We start from the raw sequence: 24,496 nt of genomic DNA on the forward strand, positions 1-24,496 counted from the left end.
TTATCCTGATAATTCAATTTTAATAGCAAAGACTGCAAAAGGCTTACAAGCCCAGCTTTTAGCCATGGAATCTTAATGTACTGCAAATAACATGGTCATTAACACCAGTAACACGAAAACAATGATCTTCAGGAACAGAAGGGAACATAAGTTTTCCTTCTTCATAAATTGTGAGAAACTGGAGGAAGTGACTTCCTCTTAGTATCTTGGTGCATTAATTGACAAGACACTAAGTTGGAAAACTCACATACAAAGCCCTATAGGTAACTCGAAAGCTGCGGCAAATGCAATCCTGCAGATGGCACAAAAGCACAGTCAGATTTTGCGGTTTCATCAATAACGTTTTCCAAACAAAAGTGGGTAGTCAGATCTCCTATGGAGTGTAACTGTGGTAGCTCGACAAGTCAAGAGAATATATAGGATGCTGCAAGAGGAAATTTTGGAAGTCATTGTTTAAATTACTAGAAAGCTTCCTCACAGCAGCTCTGTAAGAGGATATAGGGTTCACTTAATCAAATCCAAAAGTCAGACCACTCCCATTAAGTACAAGCTAAAATTGTTGAGCTTGAAAGGCACTAACCTTGTGGATCAGGCATGGAAGGAACATTTTTCTATGCAGCCAAAATACAGTTATGTGATCCATTGGAATAAGGAAGCTGCTAGGTTAGGTCTTGCGCCGTCCTCCAACCTAAATCTGTAGTCACAAAAGAATCGAAACACCATAATGAACAATCAATCTTCGACTCTAAAGCTGCACCAAACATTTGTGCAAAACTTCTGAACGCTTAAATTGTATGTTTAAAGTGTTATTATATGCTTACAGCTTCCTTGAAGTGTTATAATAATCTATAATGATTTATGTCGTTTGGATTTTGAGGTTAATTGCTTGTCGACTTTTCTTATTTTAATATTTTTTATCTTTTTAATTGCATTTGTGAAAGGCAGCCATGTTTTGTACTGTCTACTGAAAGCACTTTAATAAACTCAAAACTCTGGATGTCTGTCATTGCTCATTGGGCTCTAGGTGCTTGTTAGTGCTCATTATTGGGTTTCTGGTTGTGTCTTTTAGTCATGTGTGTCTGATTGTGTATACCGGTCTGTCAATCCCTCAGAAGTCTTACAGGTTCATTCACCCTTGTGAATCTGGTAATAACATTCTATGAAGAATGACGGCATCCAACATACTTGGACCTCAGGCGTCTGGTAATGTCCTATGGTATCTATGGTTTTGTGTTGTTTCAGATTACGAGATATACTAGTTCTTGTTGTCAATAAAATACTTAACACCAAAAGTCCATGATAAGCTACTACAAATCAGTGAATGTAATCCAAGATAAAGTCCTTAGACAAATATTTCTCAAACCTACGAGATCAGCACTGTTTCTAAAGTACCCCCACAGAGAAAATTCTTTCAACTTGTACAATGTAATCCTGTAAGATCCAGCGCTGAGTCTAAAATGACTCGCAGTGATAATTATTTTAAGCTGTACAGTGCTCTATGAAAGTCATTACCAAAGTGAACATCAAAAAACAGATAGCCATGGTAGGGCTTGCAGGCCTTCTTTCAGTGCCTTGCCCTGAGCAAACTATCAGAAATTCGAGGACTTGAGTCAGAAAAGAAAAGTTCACCTTTCTAAGGGTACACTTGCTTTGAGAAGGGAGTAGCAGTAGAAAAAGTTGCCTTGCGTGGACTTTAGCAAAGGGTTAGGGACAGGGTCAGTATGGTGTCTCACATCTGAACAAATTTCTGCTGATTGTCAGGTAGAAATGGTGGAATAGATTGGTTGGAGACACTTGGGTTGCATCATTGAAAATTCATACTTTATATATTTTTTTAAAGTCAAAGGTTACTACCCTTCTTTTGAGCGGATCACTGACATAATATAGAATGACAAAATATAGACTTACCAAAATATAGTCACCAAAATATAGAATGCTAAAATATCGAATTCCTATCTACAAACAGGTAAGTACAAAAATATCGAATCCAAAATATAGTCTGTAAAAAATATAGTCAGTCGAAATATCGAATTTTTTGAAATGTCTTAAAAGTAATTTAAAATTAATGAAATAATAAATATAATTAACTAAAACATACTTAAAAATATTCAAATTACCTTAAAATTAAGATATAATTAATTTAAGTTATTAATAAAAAATGTACAATATTTTACCGTAGGATAGCAGGAGGGTAACATTTAATATTACCACTCCAGTGAGTGCAACCGTAGGGAAAGCGTTGGATAGCGTAGGGGTAAAAAATACTATTCCCACTCCAGTGAGTGCAACAGTAGGGAAAGCGTTGGATAGCGTAGGGGTAAAAATTACTATTCCCAGTCAAGAGAGTGCAACAGTAGGGAAAGCGTTGGATAGCGTAGGGGTAAAAAATACTATTCCCACTCCAGTGAGTGCAACAGTAGGGAAAGCGTTGGATAACGTAAGGGTAAAAATTACTATTCCCACTCCAGAGAGTGCAACAGCAGAGAAAGCGTTGGATAGCGTAGGGGTAAAAATTACTATTCCCACTCAAGAGAGTGCAACAGTAGGGAAAGCGTTGGATAGCGTAAGGGTAAAATATACTATTCCCACTCCAGTGAGTGCAACAGTAGGGAAAGCTTTGGATAGCGTAAGGGTAAAAATTACTATTCCCACTCCAGAGAGTGCAACAGTAGGGAAAGCGTTGGATAGCATAGGGGTAAAAATTAACTTTCCCACTCCAGAGAGTACAACAGTAGGGAAAGCGTAGCATAGCGTAGGGGTAAAAAATACTATTCCCACTCCAGTGAGTGCAACAGTAGGGAAAGCGTTGGATAGCATAAGGGTAAAAATTACTATTCCCACTCCAGAGAGTGCAACAGTAGGGAAAGCGTTGGATAGCGTAGGGGTAAAAAATACTATTCCCACTCCAGAGAGTGCATCAGTAGGGAAAGCGTTGGATAGCGGGAGGGTGAAAATTACTATTCCCACTCCAGTGAGTTTAACAGTAGGGAAAGTAATGATTCAATATATTATTAAAAATAAATTAAATATCAATCCCAATAAAACATTAATTGAAATTAATAACCAATTTAATATTATGTAATAATTAATTAAAAATACAACTACATATTAGTTATTAAAAATTAATAACCTATTCATAATCATTTAACAACTAATTAATTTTCAATAACAAAAACGAATTAATAATACAAATTAATACCAATTAAAAATTAACAGTAAATTAATTATCAATACACAAAAAGTATTTTTAACATGTAAATAATTACAATTACATTACTTCCCACCCTATTCCCCTATAAACCCACATCCCACTGCAGAAAATACATTAATAAAATTATCATAATTATCAAATATTTAATTAATACAAAATAATTACCAATTAATAAAAATGAATTGCCAATTAATAGAAATTAATTACCAATTAAAAATTAATTAACAATAAATTTAAAATCAATACCAATGAATGAAAAAAATTATTTACTTAGCTACAATTAAATTACTTCCCACCCTATTCCCCTATAAACCCACAACCCGCTACAGAAAATAAATTTAGAAAATTAACATAATTAACAATTAATACAAATTAATTGGCAATTAATAAAAATTAATGACCAATTAAAAAATAACAATAAATTCAAAATGAATACCAATAAATAAATAAAAATATTTAATTAATTACAATTAAATTACTTCCCACCCTATTCCCCTATAAACCCACAACCCGCTACAGAACTAAAAAGCGAAATTTAATTAAAAATTAATAATAATTGCTAAAAATAATATTTAATTTAATATAATTAAATTACTTCCCACCCTATTCCCCTATAAACCCAAAACCCGCTACAGAATTAAATTACGCAAAAATTAAATAACATAAAATTCATTACTTAAAATACATTAAACATACATTACAAAAATTCATATACACTTTTCACACATATACTAACATACAAAACACTTAAAAAAATTGATATTAATAAAAAATCGATATATTCAATGCCTATATTGTATACTTCGATATTTTGACTTCAATATTTTGAAAATCGATATTACTTACCTTAAAATCGATATTTTTAACCACTATATTGTGTCCATTCGATATTTTGTCCATTCTATATTTTTACTTCGATATTATGTTCATTCTATATTTTGGAATCGATATTATGACTGTTTACCCTTTTGAGCACCTTGATCTTTGTTTCACTTCTGCAAGTGCACCTGTTTATTGTTTCACAAATCTTTAATGCCCATACTATCAGCTAGTTATTCGGTTCTCCACAAACTTTATCTTCTCTGTTTCAAGGATAAGGCTTTGCCGGTAGAACGTCTACCTAATGCCCGGTTCCGGGCATCCTGTTAGAGTATTTCTTGTGCTGATGGTCTAAGTTTCCTGTAACAGAGCTTGATCGAATGCTTTCAAATTAAAATCCATGCATGGAGCTGCTGTAGGAGTAACTTGCATTAATGCAAACTACTTATGCTTGTGGCACAGTGAACTTGAGTTTTCCCCAAAGTTGTGGATACATTCTCCCTATATTGAAATGAACTGGTGGATGTTTTTTTCCTACTTGTCTTATAGCCGCACGAACTGTGTCCAGATGTACATGCTTTGCAGTATCAGGGGCGGCTCTAGGCTCATGGTGGCCCTGGGCAGGGAGCGTAGGTAGGGGGCCCCGGAAGAGGGGGTCCGGGCGGGGCGGAGCGCAGAGGCCAGTGAAGAGGGGGAGGGGGTGTCAGGGTGTTTGGAAGTGGAACAGAGGCGGAGGCCGCCAAATCCCTGCCAGAGGCCGCCACGCAAATATGTATCCATCCTCAGAGGATTATTATATTAAGGATGTATATTGGCGTGGGGGCCCCTGGGGTATGGTGGCCCTGTGCAGGTGACAAAAGTAAATGTTTCATTTTGGGCGTCAACCACAGAAAGAGTCTGTCTGGCTCCCGATGATACCAGCTGTAACCCCAAATCCCCTTATGACGTGACCTATATAATGGGATTTCTTTTTTTCCCCAATTAATTGTCACGGATTGTTTCTTCGAGTTAGTCCTGTACCATTTAGTATCATGCAGTTCATTCCAGCTACAATGCATTATGGCTGTTGTAAACATATAGCTGAAATACGTGCTTTCCCCGGGTTCAGGTAAGCCATTTTACTCAAATGGCGCTATCTGCTATTTCAAGTGTGGCAGAAAGTCATCAGCCACATAGAGGAAGGTAAGAATGGGGAGCCAAGTTAACCATGGTGGATGAGCAAAAAAAAGCAAACCTTGTCCTAAAATGAACCAAAAAATACCCATGAAAAGACTGGGCACATCTTGTCCCTGACTTGAGAGATGCCAGCTGTTCCAGAGGCTACTGGGACAAACGTTTCTCTGCTGGGCATTAGGAAGCTGTGCCATCCTCTCTTTTTATGTTTTTCTAGACTGTTCTGTGCTTTTAATTCCAGTAACCTCAACAGACCTGCAAATCTACTAGATGCGCTCTCTTGAGGACTTTTTAGATTGTATATTTTTCTATTTTACTTGCATATGTGTAAATATGTATTTTTATGGTTTTTAACCGATAATAAAAGCTTTTTGACTGACTGACTAGATTCGCTCAGTGCCATTTTTTGTCAACATCCCTGATATCAGGGGCACACCAAAGTGTACTCCCATTTATAAGTAAAAGTGGCTGCCCACCTTCCTGGTTATCCCACGCTATGTTGTGACAGATGGTGGCAGTGTGAGTATAGAGGCACAGGCTGTTTTTGCCTTATCCGAAGATAGGTGTAGATGGCCTACGGGCTCCTGCAGCAAAGATACTTCAGTCCATAGAACTTGGGACCTTTATCTTCATCGTTTTGGGGCAAGGAGGCAGGGTGTTTTCTTGTGTTGGTTTGCAGGATTCAAGGATAGATTTGTATATCGTGGATTACATTTGGAGTCTGTTTTGGCATGATTCACAAAATGGTGGTTTCCCTAATAAGCCTGTGATGTTCATTTCAGACATCTAACCTGGAGTTACACTGCCACTGTTCCTGTCACCAAAACATGTAATTAGTGGGTGGGAGAGATATCTAGACCATACCTTTCTTTCAGTGTACATTTCCCTGCTGGCAGGAAGCTCATCCTTACCCATATCCCTTGTTACTGTCCTCTCCCTTGACAAGGGGAGGAGATGTAATGTTATGTTAGTTTGTTGAGCTCATTTAGTGAAAGCCTCCAGTCTCAGGTGAATACCAGCTTGAAATAGCCGTGGCACAGACCCTAGACTCAGAAAGCCACAAATATGACTGGCAACAAGGACAGAATGATTCTCCAGATTTGAAGGAACAGATACACCTAAGAACATTGTAGATCCTCTAGGTAACTTGTATGTCCTCTTCACCACAACAGGGATATATATTGCACTCCTCAGCTAATACTTAGTTCATCGACATCGTCTGGACACCACATATTGGTGCAGGCATAAAAGAGCAGTCCATCCTAAGTGTGACTACCATTTGCCCTTCAGAGGCAGCTTCCTGTCTGAAGTCCGTCTTTTGGGCTCACACTCAGTCTGGCCAAGAGGTCGGCACACTTATTCCTGCGGCAGGTCCTTAGTGTCCATTTCTGAGAGTCGTTTACACCTCTCTCATGGTGGGCAGAAGGTTGTCTCAAAGACAGCAGCAATCTATAACCGAAGATGACTACTAGACAACTTTTTGCAACAAAGTGGCAACTTTCTAAAGTTGCGCTTTGTAATTTAGAAACATTAAAGTCTACTTGAGCAACAAGTTGGTTTAATGCACTGATTATTTCATTACCATACAGTACCAACATTAGTAATCCCATTTGGAATTTATCACTGCTGAGTTGTTAGTGTGTCACTCCATACATTAAAAGGGGGCTACTAGTTTTTCCACAGTAAAGACGACAATGCAGGGTTTTCACTGTCAGGACATATAAAAACACAGGCTGTTCTTTTTAATATGCCTTACAGCTTGTTAGGCAGGCATTATGGGTGACATACATACATTAAAAAAAGAAGGGTTGGGCTTAAATGGCAAAGTTGAGTAAACAGCTTAAAACTGCTATATCAGTCTGCAACGGCAGACTGGGAGACATGCTTCCCTTTGTCTTGCTTGTGGTGGCACAATTGGTGCTGCAGTCCACGAGAGACACTTAACTTACAGGCCTGGGTACCCCTGGTACCATATACAAGGGACTTGTAACTAAGTTAGCCTTTGCCAATTGGAGTAAATAAATTAGACATACTTTTAAGGGTTAGGCAACAAGGCCTAGTGCATTACAGAGCAATTACACCAGTACCTAATAGTCAAAAAGTGGAGGGTGAGACAGAAAAAGCAATTTCCCCACATGAAGCACACTCTATGACCACACATTGACCCAATATTCGTTAAATGGATATTCATGACGATGGGTCCAAAAAACGTTATATGCTTGGTTGGACAGGTAAACATAAACAGAGGACGGATGTACGACATTACGACGCATGCTTTTACATTGCATGCTTTTACAACGCGGGTTTTACAAAGCATACCATTACAACGCATAGTGCTTTGGGGTGCTGGATAGTGAATAGTTTAATTTACTATTCCAACTCCAGTCCCCGTGGATAGTAGGGAAGGTGTTGGACAGTAAATTAAACCTATTCCCTATCCTAGAGCGCCCCCCAGCGCAATGCGCTGTAATGGTTTGCGTTGTAAAAGTTGCGTCGTAAAGGCACTGCGTGGTAAAAGTTGCGTTGTAAGTGATGTTTCCCACAGAGGACTGGCTTATATGGTCCCTTGTGGAAAAAACCGACCGGAATTTTGCACACCTAGGGAGGTCAAGTACAGAAGTGACGATGATTATAGAACTCCAGTTTAGTTATATATTTTTGGAATTATGCCAAAACTACTTGACATCAAGATCAACAAATTTATATGGAACAAAGCACATCTGAGAATGGACCATTTCAGACTATCTGTGACAATGTTCTCTGGAGGACTGGCAATGCTCCTTTATAGCATTTTATTGGATTGCACATTAAATGGCACCACTAAGACAGTTACTGCAAGGATAATATAGCCCTTTGTGGCTGCACATTAAAGAAGTAATAAACGGAAACTGCACTTCCTGTACTCTGTAGGCCCGACGCCACAATGGGGGAATACATAATCCAGTTATCCATTCTACAGCATTGCCCTGGTACTGGATGCATTAACACATGTGTATCTGCAGCAGATTGCAGGTGAATGTCCCTTTTGAGCATCAATGACCAGCTCTTAGTTGGAAATCAACTCCTAAGCTGGAGAGAATGGTTGGAGAGGGCACTAATGTGTGTGCAGGATGAGGTAGATCAAGTGGATGTGATGACATTCCAGGACCTGCAGAACTGAAACCAGCTTTCCTCATCACTGCATAGGCAGTAAATGCAACTCACACATTGCATAAAATGAGCTTTGGGCAGACTATTTATATCTGTGCTGATATCCACAATTCTCCCATACCTGGCACACATGGAGCACATGTGATGGAGCTAATAATGCACCACACGGTTAGAGGAAGACTGGGCTGACATACTATTAAAGTATGATCCAAGTCAAAACGAAGCCCAACTCAAGTTCAGTTACTTTCGGATTTTACACGCGTAGCACTTGTCCCTCTATAGGCGTGAAGCAGAGGGCATCAGCAGAGACTCCTTGCTGGAGGTGCTCTCAGTCGGAGTGAACTCTTGTACATATCCTTTGTTCATGACCAATGGGTCAATATACAAGTCCTGTACATTGGCCATGATCAAGGATTGATGTGACATAAACATCATCCATTTGTCTCAATTGGCTTTTTTAAACGATGGAACGACTATCCTTAGGTATCGCTCTCTAGGTCAATGGCAGTGGTAAAGGTCTATTCTACGACATGGGAAAACTGCATTGATCCCCGTCCCATGAAGATTGGGTTAGAGACATTGTTCTGAAGGGGATGGGAACAGCTCTAATGAGATTGGGAAAAGATGTGTATCATAATATTACACACACATACAATGGTGTGCATATGACACAGTTTGGCAAGAGGATTCGGGGTTTTTAACTGTGTCACACGTCCCCTTAATTTAGTGAAATCCTTCATTATGAGTACCACCCCAGATTATTCTAGCACACAACTGCATAGCTTCTCTAAACTCCACTATAAGCCTCATCAACGGAAATATTGCGGAGCACACCGATAAGCAACATATTTAAATGTATCTACTCCATAAAGTCATTTGTTTTCTTTTATTGCCACTTGTGAAGTTTGGAACGTTAACACTTGAAATAGATATCTTGTTCATATATATATATATATATATATATATATATATATATATATATATATATATATATATATATATATATATATATATATATACATGTTGTATCTGGGAACTCTTCAGGAAAGTAACTAATGTTACTAGGTGGTGGGTTGAACACATGATGAATCTTTGCCAGCACGATTTTGGCTCCATGATGCTTATTGATTATAAAGCTTTGGTTTTATAATTGTTTAAATTACAGAGGCAAAGGCAGTCTATTTTTTCTTTAGTTTCTTATCTTTTGCAAACTTTTAGTTTCTGTACAACGAAAAGCCCCATCAACTAATAATAAATTACAATTAAAAAAGCAAAGCTTGTTGACCACTTGGGTCTCCTTAACTGGTCCCTGAACTCCACGTGATTGCACTTAGCCCCACTCCCCCCCCCCCCCCCCCCCGGCATTTGGGGATACCAGGGCACCCAAATTGCACCCACGTGGAACACCCAAGACTTTAATATATACTTTTTTATGGGTGGGGACAAGTTGTATGGGTGGTTGAGTTTTGGGCAGTAGATTTACGAGGTATCCGCTTTTATTCTAGCCATTCTGTACAACACCAAGGGTCGTATTACAGATAGTGCTCCGGGGGCACAATGGGTGTCTCCAGCAGCTTTTTTGCTCCCTTGAGGCAATATGGTATGATAGAGTGGGTCGCAGATCATTTTGCAATACTGATAGTGCTGGCATATATGTAATGCCAGTGCTAACTTTAAAGGGTGTTCTTCGTGCATGAGGGTGTGGCCCCATGCAAATGAGAGAATCACTTTGACCCAGCACCATATTATGGATGTGGCCACAGAGGCAAATATGCCCTTAGGAGGCACACAGACGGTGCGCCACAAAAAGGCTGTGAAATCAGTGCACCCTTGAGGTCATCTCACTGGAAGGGGGAAAGGGGACCCATGGCCCCTCAGAAACCCCCACTGCAGGCAGATTCAGTCACTCAATGCACCTGCCTGAAGGGAGATCTCTACCCCTCTTTAAAGTGCAGGTAAATTGCCACCTACACATATAAACAAAGAGTGGCTTTGAAGCAGCGACTCCGTATTTCACAGAATGCGCTGCCCCTTGGGCAGCACGAGTTTGCGTCTGCCCCGAGGACAGTGAGTTCATCATAATTGGTTGTACTGCCAATGTTTGCGGCTAGCCATGCCGAAAACAAGAACAGTGCGCTCTATCAGCAATATGGGCCCAGATTGACACTTGTGATGCACAAGTTACTACTTGTGTAACGATATATCTGTAAGAGACATTAGTTAGTGATAGATTCCTTACCTTAGAATATCCCCAGGCGTCAGACTGGATCCGGAAAGTTTTGCTTAGAAGTACCCCTGCGCGTCAGTAGGTGGCGTCCTGCGGCTCCGTGGCCGTCACTGGCGTCGTAAGCGCCGAGATGACGTCTCGGAGACTACTTAGGCGCCACCCAGGCGCGCTGGTGTCAGTTCTGTACACAACTTTCAGCCCCAGGAACGCAGAGCCATGCAAGATACTGACCATTAGTGCATGAAACTAGGGCCCTAAAAAGGGATGACCTAACCCTAGTAATCGGTTCACAGCACGGGGAGGATAGGTCAGGCGGTAAGGAATCTATCACTAACTAATATCTCTTACAAATATATCATTACGCAAGTAGTAACTTGTGCATCTGAAAGAGACACGTTAGTGATAGATTCCTTACCTTTGAATAGATACCCCAGCAATATCAACCCCGGTCTGCAAACAAAATTACACCAGGAAGTCACTGAGAACAGAACGGCCAAAGAAGCCGTCTCTCCGGACTTGACTGTCAAGACAGTAGTGCTTTGTAAACGTGTGCAGCGAGGCCCACGTAGCTGCCTGACAAATGTCCTGCAAGGGAACGCCGCGTCCCAAGGCAGTAGTGGCTGTAGTTGCCCTGGTCGAATGGGCACGCAGCCCCATTGGAGGCTCCTTCTTGGCCAAGGAGTAACATGCTTTGATGCACAGAATGACCCACCAGGAAATGGTCCGTTTGTGCATAGCCCGACCTTTTTTGGCACCCACGTAACCCACAAAGAGCTGATCATCCACCCGGAACTGTTGTGCACCCTGTGGATAGAATGCAATCGCATGTTATGGGTCCAGACGGTGGAGCCTCTCCTCTTCCCTGGAAGGATGCACAGGCGAAAAGAAGGTGGCAAAGTGATGGTCAGCTCGATGTGGAAGGGCGTGACATCCTTTGGCAAGAAAGAAGGACGGGTCCTTAGAACCACCTTGTCCGGATGAACTGAAAGGAAAGGAGGTTTGAAAGAAAGAGTCTGGAGTTCACTCACTCTTCTGGCAGAGGTGATAGCTACCAGGAAAGCCGTCTTTAAGGTGAGAAGACGTAAGGGACAGTTGTGAAGGGGCTCAAATGAAGTGCACTTTAAGTAAGTCAAGACAAGATTCAAGTCCCACTGAGGCATTATGAAAGGCACGGGAGGAAACATGTGAAACGGTTAACAACTGGGGACTTAAAAAGAGAAGGCTGATCTGGAAGTCGTAGAAAGGCGGAGATGGCAGAAAGATAACCTTTGATAGTCCCCAGAGCAGAGCCCTGCTGGGCCAAAGACAGAAAAAAAACCAGAAGAACCTTAGAAAGAGGGGAAGAAAGGGAATCCACAGCCTTTGCCATACACCGTGCCACAAATTTGTTCCACCAGCAGGCGTATACGGTCTTAGTGGAGGGACGCCTGACTGCCAAAATGACATTACAGACCTCGGAAGATAGGTCAAAAGCAGTCAACTGTCACCGCTCAATCTCCATGCATGGAGGTGGAGTCTGGACAGGTTCGGGTGGAGGACCGTCCTCTGCTGCTAAGACAGAAGATCCTCCCGAAGGGGCAGACGGATCGGGGAATCGATGCTCATACGGAGTAGCTCGGGATACCATACTCTTCGAACCCAGTCCAGAGCCACAAGAATAACTTGGGCCTGGTCCCGCATGATCTTCTTCAGCACTCTGGGCAGAAGTGGTATAGGCGGAAAGGCCGCAGCTCCACTCGAGACGAAAAGCCTCTCCGAGCGAGTGCCGCCTTGGAAATTCCAACGTGCAGAACTGATTACATTGTGCGTTCTCTTCAGTGGCGAATAGATCTAACCAGGGCTCTCCCCACTGCAGAAGGAGACCTTGCACCACGTCCGAGTTCAGACGCCATTCGTGATCCATCATGCACCGGCGGCTGAGTTCGTCCACCCTGGCGTTCAGAGAACCTGCCAGGTGTTGAACCACTAAGGTAATGCCTTGATGTTCCAGCCATGTCCAGAGGCGGAGATCCTCCCGACATAGGATCCAGGTCCCCACCTCGCCCTGTTTGTTGTAATACCACATGGGAGTGGTGTTGTCCGTGAACACCTGCACTACACTTCCCCGGACAGTGCAAGCCGTATCGCCCGCAGCTCCAAAATGTTGATATGGAGCCGGGACTCCGCTTGAGACCAGAGACCTCTGATCTCCGCCTCTCCCAAGTGGCCTCCCCATCCGAGGAGGGACGCATCCGTCACCACTGTGAGCTCCGGTGGGGGAATGGAGAGGGATCAGCCATTGACCCAATCGAGATTCGTGAGCCACCACTACTGCAACTGTCGTGCAGTGCCCTCCAAGATCTGGACAAGATGGGACAGGTTGCCCTGATGCTGCGCCCACTGGAACTTCAAGTCCCACTGCAGAGCCCGCATATGCCACCTGGCATGTTGCACTAGCAGGATGCAGGTGGCCGTCAGGTTCAGGAGCCAGAGGGTCATCCTGACTGAAACCCGGGATAGAGGCCGAGAGATCAGAATCATAATCTGTATATCTCGGACTTGCTGCTCGGGAGGATAAACCCGAAACCGCGTCAAATCCAGAATCGCTTCAATAAAGGGAAGCTTCTGAGAGGGACTCAGGTGCGACTTTGGCACGTTGATGGAGAACCCCAGCAAATGCAGGAGGTCAGCCGTAGTCTGGAGGTGGGTGACGACTACCTGGGGCGAGCCCGCCTTCAACAATCAGTCGTCGAGGTAGGGGAAGACTGACACCCCTAACCTGCGCAGGTGAGCTGCGCCCACCGCCATCACTTTTGTGAACACCCGAGGGGCACTGGTAAGGCCGAAGGGGAGGACGGTGAACTGAAAATGCTTCTGGCCTACCGTGAACCGCAGGTAATGCTGGTGGGCTGGCAGGACGTGGATGTGAATATATGCGTCATGCAAGTCCAACACTACCATCCAGTCTCCAGGGTCGAGAGCAGCCAGGACCTAGGCCAGAATCAGCATTTTGAATTTCTCCTTCCGGAGGAAGCGATTCACGTTCCCGAGGTCCAAGATGGGGTGCAGGCTCCCCATGTCCTTCTTGGGGACTAGAAAGTAGTGGGAATAACAACCACTCCCAACTTCCCGCCTGGGGACGTACTCAATGGCCCCCTTGGCCAAGAGGGCCGTGACTTCCTGTTGGAGAAGAACTAAATGATCCCCCGACATGCTGTGATACAGAGGCGGCACTGCTGGAGGGGAGGACTGAAAGGGAAGGGAGTAACCCTTGCAGATTATCTGCAGCACCCACTTGTCCGATGTGATATAGCGCCAGTGGGGGAGGTGGTGGCGAATCCTGCCACCCACCGGCGTTGGGTGCTCCACGAAAGACAGACTAGGAAGGTTTGGAGGTAGGAAAAGCGGGGTGGAGGTGGACTGACCCGCAAGCTGATTCCCCGCCCCATCAGGAGACGCAACCATGGCATGTTCAGGCTGGTTTGGTACAGGCTAGTTGAAGGAAGGTGCCTGGGTGCCCCTGCCCTGGCCACCAAAGGAACGAAAACCAGGAGTGGTCGGGTTCTTAGCAGAAAGACCCAAGGACTTAGCCGTGGCCCGTGAGTACTTAAAGCGCTCCAGTGAACTGTCAGCCTTATCGCCAAACAGGTGGGTGCCATCAAAGGGCATGTCTATGAGCGAGCCCTGGATGTCAGGCAAGAACCCAGTCAAACGCAACCAGGCATAGCGTCGCAATGCCACCGTTGTAGAAATCGCCCTGCCCAGCAAGTCTGCGGTGTTCAAACCACACCGAATGGCGAACTTAGCCGCATCCTTACCCTAAGCAATCACCTGAGAAAGGACAGCCTGGACCTCCTCAGGACAATGAGGCAAGACCTGAGCAATAGAATCCCCATACTGCTTGGGAATAGTGGCCCAATAAGCAGGCGGTGTTCACAGACCACAGCCCCAAGCTGGCGGAATAGAACAACCGCTTACCAAACTGTTCCAGTTTCTTAGAGTACTTATCCGTCGGAGCCGTGGGAAAAGCACTCTGCGACGTCCAGGCCTGGATTACCAGACTCTCAGGCGTGGGATGGGTGGTCAGAAAGGCAGGGTCGCCAGGCGTCGGCCGGTGGCGTCTGGCCATGTTTTTATCCAACGGGGCCCCCGTGGCCGGCCGCAACCAAGTGCCCAAGAGGACTTCTTTAAGGGCGTCATTGAAGGGAAGCAACCGCTCCGACGAAGTAGACGCCGTCTGGAGCACCTCAGAGAGGAGGTTGGTTTTGAGGGCCACTGTGGGGAGGTCGAGGTTGAGGTCCTCAGCAGACCCGACGGAGCACCATCGTGTAGGAAGCGCCATCCTCCATCATAGGCAGGGGAGAGGCAAACCCTGGGTCAGAAGAGACGTTGAGGTCTCCTAAAGAGGGTACCTTGGCTATCCATTTGGAGTGAACCAGTACCAAGGCTCACCGATACCAATGGTAAATGATGGAATCCACGTAGGATGTTGCCTAATAAACACTGACTGTATAGGAGGCCAAGAAAATGCCTCACAGAGAATGAGGGGATAAATATGCAGTCCTGACTGAGGCCAGAATTAGTAAGGACAAACAGCACCTCTTGATCCAAGAGTGGGTAGGAGACCGTCCACAACTAGGAAGAGATATAGAATCTTGTGCCCTTCAAAGAATCTCAACAGTGGCATATCCGGTGGAACCACTGAACCGGGAAGAACTCCGAAGAGAATGTCGAAATACCCAAACAATGTGATCCAACCATTCCTTCAAGACAGCCAGGCATGTCTCAGAGAGGCCATAATCCTGGATACTGAAATTATGCTTTTGGAAGCTGTGCCTCTTTGTCCGATTGCCACATGCATTGTACCCTCTTCCTCATACTGGGCCCCACATGCCTTACTGTCCCATGCGTTTCCTGCCTGCCTCATGCTGCAACACCGGAACGTCTCTCCCATTCTATGCCTCTCTCTCCAACTGCCTCATGTTGCTCCGCCCTGCCTTTTTAATGTTGGGTCTCCCCGACTGACAGTCCATTTGCCACCCTGCCTAATGCTCTCTGTCCCTTCCAGACTGGCACGTCTTTCCACCTTGCCGGACTATTCCCCTTTATCTGACTTTCCTACTCTGTACCACCCAACCATTCCCATTTTCCCATGCTTTGCAGATCTTACTCTATCATCATGCCTGAGTGCCATACGTTTTAACTGATTCTCTGTCACAGTGCAAACTTGTTTTATGCTTCCTTGCTAACGCAACCTGTTTGTTTGCCACTTGATAAGTCCCATGCAAGACTGTCCCCTACTGTCCCACACTGCTACTATCTTGACTTTCTAATGCTGCACCACATGTCTGACTTATTTGTGCAAGAACATAGCGGTGAGAAGAATCAAAAAGAATACCCCTTCCTTCAGTTGTGTCATTCAGAGGAATACTTGGTACGAGAGGCCTCTTAATCCAGGAGTATGCATTTTGGCTGATTATTTCACCACTCCACCAGCCCCATATCTGTTGTGTAATGGGTTTGATTTGAAAGTTGTCCATGTAGTTTGCTCATTGGGTTTCTGATAGTCTGCAGCTTGTCTTTGACTCTCGGACTTAGTTGGTCTAAGACTGTATGGTAGTGTTTGTTGTTTTTTTTTTATATATGTTATGTTATCTGTCTCAGAGCGATTGGTATCTGATAGGATCCGTTTGTTTTTTTGTGCACAGCATAGAAATATACATGAGAGAGCTGTTAACTCTGTACTCTACAAGGTCTTTGCAGAAGAATCACATTGGTTGGACCCCAGTTTCAATACAGCAAATATCTAATTCATTCCATACCTTGTAAGGAACCTTCAGAAACTGACAGTCATATACCAATTTCACTTCTAATTTTAGATATGAAAATACAACCTAAAGTCCGTGCCAAACGACTGTGAATCGCGATCCCAGCATGGATAGACCAAATACTGGTGGGCTTTGTTCCTGTGAGAACACGGCTCCATCTGTTATAGCGAGTATGTGGCGAGGAGGATGAAAGACTGTCATTATACCTTGACGTTGAGAAAAGGTTTCACTTTATTGAAAGTAAATACCCATTTAGGAGGATGGTCCAAACAGGTATAGGCCAGTCCTTTATTAGCAAAATGAAAGAGCTATATATGTGCGTTTTTTCGGGTTGTTACTAATGGAGCCTTTCATTTGGTTATCTGATAGACTGCATTATTCTTGACCGTCCTTGAATGTTTGACAATGATGGTCGTTGACTTTTGCATAGACTATGCTGCAGTTTCTGTGCCAGACAGTTGCTTTTTGTCGTTGTATTGAGTTTGATATACTATATTATGCAAGTTGCTTCTATAGGTCTTCAAGGGGTAACAGGACATTGGGAGGTCAGAAGGGAGGAGCAGAATCCTCGGGATATCTCCACTCTATATTTAACATTCACCACCTGTTTTAAGTGAGTTATCGTTCTGGAAATGTTTAATTTATCATTCCATGAATTTGGGTTGCCCAAGGACCAGGGTTTAGGCTTGCAGAAGGGTGAAACTCCCAGTTTTCAATCCTTTTGAATTTGCAGAAGGAAATTTGGCCATAGCGGTTGGATGGTTCAGGAGTAAATTCTAATCTCAAGGGAGAGAAAATATTAAGCCTCAACCTCAACTTCTTGTTACAATTGCATTAAAACTTATTTTTAAATGCTTATGCTTTACAATTTTGGACTTGTGTGTAAAAAGTTATGACAAGTTTATGAAACAATATCTGCTATTAAAGTTTAGAAATGATTGTTCACGTTTTAACAAGGAAGGACATCTTAAAAATGACTTATATATTTAAAGAATGTAGACAAATGGTTTAATTGTATTGAATAAGCACAATTGAAACCCCTTAAGATGTATGTCTTTAGAAAACATTCGCTTACTAAATCATAACCTGCGAATTTTTACTTTTCATGAAACATGCATAAACCTACTACTCATACCTACATTTTATATCCTCGAGAAAGGTCGTCTTTTCTTGTTACAAAACTAAAAATAATGTAACATTCCAGTGAATGTCCTCACTTTTGAACATGCATACCTATCTGTTTTAACATGTTTGGAACTCATTACAGGCTGTTTAAAAATGTAAAACGTGATTTATATTTTAACAAAGAGTCCTGATCATTTTAGGCCCAAAATCAATTAATGTACTTTTAATCAAATACGATTCTAAAATGTTATTAATGCTGAGAGAACAATTCAGCAGATCATGTCACTTTCCCACGTACTACCACTAGACCCTTGTATGAAGTGAGCCCCTGTTGGACAGCCCTGGAAACTGACCAGTTGTGCTCATCCTGCATGCTCTGATTTGCAGCTCACCAAGTCTGGACACTGTGACACAATACTGGGAGATAGAGCTGGTAATTCTTCATTGATATTAGGTTTTTGTCTTGTATACAGACCCCAGTGTCTTCTGGTGAACTCTGCAGCCGGGGAAAGCTTGTTCTGTCCCTGAAGTTCATCCCATCTGGATCTGAAGGTAACCTGCAATTTCGTTATTATTTTATTGAATTATATAGCTCTCGCTTGAAACAAAAAAGACACTCATAAAGCTAAGTCTTTCAGAAGTCAGAGAAAAGCATTTTGGGAGATCTCCAGACGAGTCATCAGTATCGAATATCAGTAGGGTAGAGGAGTTTATCTGCTCTATCATCGTTGTTAGACGAGTGATGACCTTCATGGGTCCTGTCCTTTGCTGAGAGCAAACGGTGGTCACTGGATCACCTAGAAAGTAAGGAAGACCTTTCTGAACATTCTTATTTTTAGATTTCTTTCAAATTAAGACATCTTTGGGTGGTTTCTGAAGTCAGAACTTAGGGAATTTCGTAGCTGGTCTATACTTTTTTCACATTTGCACCCATCAGCTCCATCATCCCTTCACTCAGTCCCTTCCCACCAATCCACCATTATTTTCCTTCTTCCCTTTTCGCTTGCTATTGCACCTGCCAGGGTTCTCTGCCTTATTCTGTTTTCTTCCATTTTCTCAACTACTTCCTTACAGTTTTCATACATCTAGGTGAAGACTCTGATCTGTTTCTGAACAAAGGCCAGACTGTAATCTTCTGCTTGTCCAAGATCTGCATGTGCATCTCTTGTTGAACTGATGCTCTTGATGTGCAATTGCCTGGGCTCACTATTATCCTTAAATGAAGATATGAGCCTTTTTATTGAAAAATGTTCATGGCTGAAATCGAATCCACATGCGACTAGTATAAGTTGAATTAAGTTTTTAATTCTGTACCTAAAAGCATAATAAAGCTTTTTTTCTCATCAGAAATAAAGTTAGGTTGAAAACAGTGGGAACAATAGCAGTTTGCTCACACGGGAGAGAGCAAAACTAGTGTTGGTGGTGAGGTAGAGATGCTCTTTTTCATACTTTAAAATATGTTACATGCTGTATTATGTTCCATACTTAATGAAGGGGTTTGGCTTGAATAGATACAAATAGATAGGGCCTGTCACAATTAAAGAAACATTTTATCTAGCCTTGACATTATCCACTGTTTTTTACTTTCAACAGACTAGGACCATGTACTGATTTCATTAGTCTGTAGTATTTATTTACTCATCATTCTCCATTTGTGATGTAAATCTTTTGCTTTTTATCTTTTGTGTCATAACAAGGGAAAAACCTGATTATTTCCACAATAAGCATTCATGTAAATCATAATATTACAAGAAAAACATTTCGAATTACGAACACTACAAACGCACAATAAATTGGTGAGAAATAAATTACTTGCTTGAACCAGCCATCATTTTCAAAAAGCAGCAACCATAATCCTAATTTGCTTCTCAATTGGTTATACTCTTTCAATGCTGCTAACCACTCGGAACATTATTTAGGCTCCTAAAGACAGAAGTTTTTAACCATTCCCTAAGAGTGGATCTTAATCAACTGCATATGTCCCCCTCGTGACGAGCCCCAATGAAATTCTTGGGGTTCTCGTCAGGGCTGTGACTGGGTACAATCTGTAATTTAAAAAATCGTAAATATTTAGGATTCATTTCTATCCCCTTCTACACTCGTTTTAGTATTTCCCTAAAGTTTATTATTTTCATTATCTCGTTCATAGTATCTGCTGTTTCTTTCTCTTATCTTGAAGCCTGTGTCTTTACTTGAAAGAGCGCATTTGTTACTTTGAACTTTCAGTCTGAAATGTGAGAATGCAACAATGGTAGTTTGTATCGACTTGATTTATGCAACTTAACTTTGTATTCAAGTGAAGGTGAATGCAACTTACTTTGCAGTCATTCAAAAGGCGGTCTGATTTACTGGGATTCCTCATTTTATTCTGTAGGTACAAGCTTATGTTATGATTCCAATCGGTATCAGTTTTTTGTTCATTCTAAAGTGAATAGGACACGCAACATGAATGTTCCGTAATCCATTATCAGTTCGAGTATGTATATTATTCTAGCGCTAAGGCTTCATACACTTACTCCCAGTTGTTCTTTCTTCGGCGTTCTCCATACATTTCCTCAAGACGGCTGAATCTTTGACTTCCGGTTTCCTGTTCATTCATACTAGGCTGTTCTTGATGCTTCGAATGTTGCATTATGGGATTTGTAGTGAGTCATTCACAAGACAGACTTCCACTACTTATTTGTAGGCTCCAATTGCGACCCAAGGTCTACGTTTCAAGCTATAGCCTTTTGATACTGTCCATCTCTTGGAGCTCTTTGGCGGACTACTCCATGAAGTTCTGCCTATTTTGGATATTTCATTAAGGCCACTGACAGTGCTATTGAATTTCTTTTGTGTCGTAATTCTAGTGCTATTGAATTTCAATATTAGGTTTCTTTTCGCAACAGTGCTGCCTCAGTATCTCCTCCTCTTGAATTCGGTCTAATTGCGTATAAAACAGTCTATTTAAGTTCTTTTGCACTATGCTTCCTTTCCATAGAAGGGCTGACCATCGGGGCAGTGACCACCTTTGTTTTAATTCTTGACCGATGTTGCACAATATGGTTTTATTTCTGGATTTGACTTCTCAATGTATAGCTTTTGGCTTGGGCATATGATGGCGTACACCACGTTTTTTGTTTTGCAATTTGAAAAATCTTTCTGAGACCATTTCAGGTGGTTATGTAGAAACTCAGTTCCTTCTACTGTTGTTTCACACACTGAACAATTTCCGCACTTATAATGGCCTACAATTGGTTTTAAGTTCTATTGTTTTCTTAATGTTTTGTTCTGTTGGGAGAGGCAATTTCTGCCCGCACGATTTGTTGGCCAATGCTGGCGTTTTATTTCATTACAAACAATGGTGGTTGTAATGAATGATCCAAGTTATGTATTTATTTTCCATAGCACTTCTTTTGCCATATAAAACATAAAAAAAACTCTGGTATCTAAATGTCTGATTTAAACAATTTCTTAAAACAAATTCTATTGAGTTGGTGCATTAGTCATCTGATATGACATTTATTCATGAATAATACTGTGCTACTTTTCTTCAGATAGCAGACCTTGTATGCAGCAAATCATGTATGTTTTTGAATTGCCATTATCTTTTTCTTTTAAAGGTTTTTTTATTGGCATTTTGCATGATATCAAAAAGCATTATACATTTGTCACATTATCTGATATTTACATCATCACTAAGCTTTTATACGTCTCTCATCATTATTTCACATCATGTTTACGTTTGAGCCCCCAGTATGAGGTCTATAACTCCCATGCTGTTCATGTCATTTTAACAACCCAAGAACAAAAACGCTACCCCCCCTCTTGTCGTGCCGATTCTCAGAGCATAAAGGAGCATAGTACTTTTTCCACATTGCCATTATTATCTTAATAACCAGTGCCAAATACAAGTCTAATGTGGAGTTTTCTTTTGTGCTAGTTTTAAATACATATTGATCATTTTGCGAATATATTTTCTTAATCACAAAGAAATTCAGATAATCCTGTCACTAAGCTGTCTCAGCAATTCAGAGCACAATACCGATTTCAATATCTTCCTGAGCATCTCCTTGAAAATGTATTCTAGTTTTTCAATACCGACCGGAAAAGTATTCTATCACAAAGTACTGTCAAAGCTCATCACAACATTGTATGTAGACATTTAGAAAGATCTTTTGAAAGTATATTAATTTACACATTTGACAGGCAAGCTGTATTTAGGTTTATTGTGCCAGGGAGGAGTATTTATCTAGCAATCACACGCACTTACTCATCTGTTTTTGCATTTGCCAAAGTTCCAGAGAAGGCCATTTATGGCCTAAAGTCCCATATGGCTGATTTGATTGTCCACATATCTCTTCCTCGGAACTCTCCCAATCTCAGATAAACAAAACACAAAGTTATATTAGGATAAGGAAATTGTGTTTCTGTCTTTACTACTTTTGGGTTGGTTGTTTTCTTTATGTATCTCTCTAACACACCTCTAGTTAATAGCCTGCTTATTTTTTTCTGTTTTCTTGTAAAATCACATTCATTTGTTTACGTCACCTGTTAGCATGCTAAAGTGATTGCAAACATCTGTAAGTGCTTTCCCATTAAAGAGAACTTGAAACTATGCATATATAAACTTGAATATGCTCAAATACCCCAGATCCCATAGTAATATATGTTTTATATATTTGCAAACTGGTTGGCTATTCTAGACATTGTTTCAAATCCTTACTGGAACTTAAACTGTAAGAAGTGAGACTGTATGCTCTCACTTGAGTCAGAAAAAGATATAACTAGGTATCCTGATAGAGCCAGGTCCTTCCTGAATTGAGGCAGTGAGGGTGATTGCCTGAGATGAAGAGGAAAAGAGTTCCAGGTCTTAGCAGTGAGGTAGGAGTAAAAGATTTTCCTACGGCTGTGGTCTTGCAGATCCATGGGATGGTGACCAGGGGCAGGTGGGCAGAGTGGAGTTGTCTGGTGGGAGTGTAGATGGTAAATCAGTGGTTGAGGTATGCAGGACCGATGTGGTGGAGGGCCTTGAAGGTGTGTGAGAGGAGCTTGAATGTGATTCTCTTGTTGACTAGGAGCCAGCGGAGGTCTCTAAGGTGCCTGGAAATGTGGCTGTGGCAGGGAATGTCCAGGATAAGCCTGGCAGTGGTGTGCTGGATTCTTTACAGCTTCTTTTGGAGCTTCTGAGTGGTGCCGGCGTAGAGTGCATTGCCTTAGTCGAGCTTAATGCTGATGAGTGCTTGTGTGACTGTTCTTCTGGATTCGATGGGGATCCATTTGAGGATCTGTAGTGTGTGGAAGCAGGAGGAAGAGACAGCGTTTATTTGTCGGTTCATTGAGAGCAAGGAGTCGATAATGATGCCCAGGCAACATGTGTGGTTGATCGGTGTGGGGGGAGCTCGGAGCATTGTGGGCCACCAGGAGTCGTCCCAGGCAGAGGGAGTGGGTCCCAGAATGAGGACTTCTGTCTCGTCGGAGTTAAGTTTGAAGCAGCTGTCCTTCATCCAGGCGGCGACTGCCTTCATTCCATTGGGAAAGTTGTTCTTTGCAACTGTAGGTTAATCGGTGAGGGAGAGGATCAGCTGGGTGTCGTAAGCGTAGGATACAATGTTGAGTCCGTGGTTTCTGGCAATGTCTGCCAGCAGAGCCATGTAGATTTTGGAGAGTGGGGCTCAGGGAGGGGGATGCTGCAGCTGATCTCTGAAGGTTCATATGTGAACAGTGGGAAACTGACTCTCTTGGGTGTGGCCGGTGAGGAAGGAGAGGATCCACTCTAGGGCTCTGCCTCAGATACTTACATGGAATCTTGCGCAGAGGGTGTTGTGGGAGACAGTGTAGAAGGCAGCAAAGAGGTCCAGGAGGATGAGGGCTGTGGTTCGCCTCGGCCGAGAAGACTACGGACATCGTCTGTTGTGGCGAGGAGAGCAGTCTCTGTGCTGTGGTTGTTTCTAAAGCAAGATTGGGAGGGGGTCCAGGATCTAGGGCCAGATATAGGACGCCAATTACCGGTCGGTAACGGCCGAATTCGGCCGTTACCGACCGGTAATTAGATTTTGAGATGTAGGGTCCTCAATTTTACAGATTCGGTAAATTTACCGATTCAGTAAATTTACCGATTCTGTAAAGTACCGAATCGGTAATTTTACCGATTCGGTAAAACCCAGATGTAGGTAGCACTGTTCACAGTGCTACAGGCCTTTAGGATTCGGTATTTTACCACCCAATCCAATTGGGTGGTAAAATACCGAATTCAGGTGTACATGCACATCTGTGCATGTACACCTGTGCCCTGTGACACACAGACATGCCCTTAGGGCATGTATGTGTGCCACATGTCACACAAGCCTGTACTTGGGGTGCTAGAGGGTGTCAAAGTGACACCCCCTGCACCCTTGCAGGATTCGGTATTTACCGATTCGGTAAATACCGAATCAGTATTTCCCATTGATTCCTATGGGCTTCATGGCCCATAGGAATCAATGGGCAATAACGATTCGGTAATTCTAAAATTAGAATTACCTACATCTGCCTCCTTCCTATTTACCGACTCTTAAATACCGAATCGGTAAAATTCAGTATTTAAGAGTCGGTAAATCGGAATTACCTACATCTGGCCCCTAGTTCGTTTAAATGAATTTGGTAAGTTGAGCATTGACTACTTTCTCAATGACTTTGGCCGGGAAGGAGAGCAGAGAGACCGGTCTGTATGTCTTGAGGTCCGTTGCATCAGCGGAGGTTTTCTTCACCACAGGGTTAATCTCTGCATGTTTCCAGTCCTTGGGGAAGGTGATGGTCTCGATGGAGCAGTTGATGGTGCAGCAGAATTCAGGGGCGAAGGCATCACCGGCTTCGTTGAAGATGAGGTGGGGCAGGGGTCCGAGGGGGCTCTGGAGTGGACAGGCTTTATGATCTGTAGGTGGTCATCAGTGGTGAGGGTAATCCAGTGAGTCAGGGTTGGCTGGTATCTGAAACATTTGGGTGCGGTGGTTACAGGGGTGGAGT

At 42.6% G+C, this 24,496-nt stretch overlaps 1 protein-coding gene across 3 annotated transcripts in view; it reads left to right on the forward strand.

Moving 5' to 3' along the window:
• Nucleotides 1-24,496, forward strand: part of SYTL1 (synaptotagmin like 1) — a 444,266-nt gene that overhangs the window by 371,687 nt on the left and 48,083 nt on the right. For all 3 annotated transcript variants that reach the window (XM_086957276.1, XM_086957275.1, XM_086957274.1), the window contains one exon: nucleotides 17,986-18,064. In XM_086957276.1, coding sequence (XP_086813402.1) covers nucleotides 17,986-18,064 — 79 coding nt within the window. The remainder of the gene's footprint in view (nucleotides 1-17,985; nucleotides 18,065-24,496) is intronic.

This window comes from Lissotriton vulgaris, chromosome 2_1 (assembly GCF_964263255.1).
Source record: "Lissotriton vulgaris chromosome 2_1, aLisVul1.2, whole genome shotgun sequence".
Taxonomy (NCBI): domain Eukaryota; kingdom Metazoa; phylum Chordata; class Amphibia; order Caudata; family Salamandridae; genus Lissotriton; species Lissotriton vulgaris.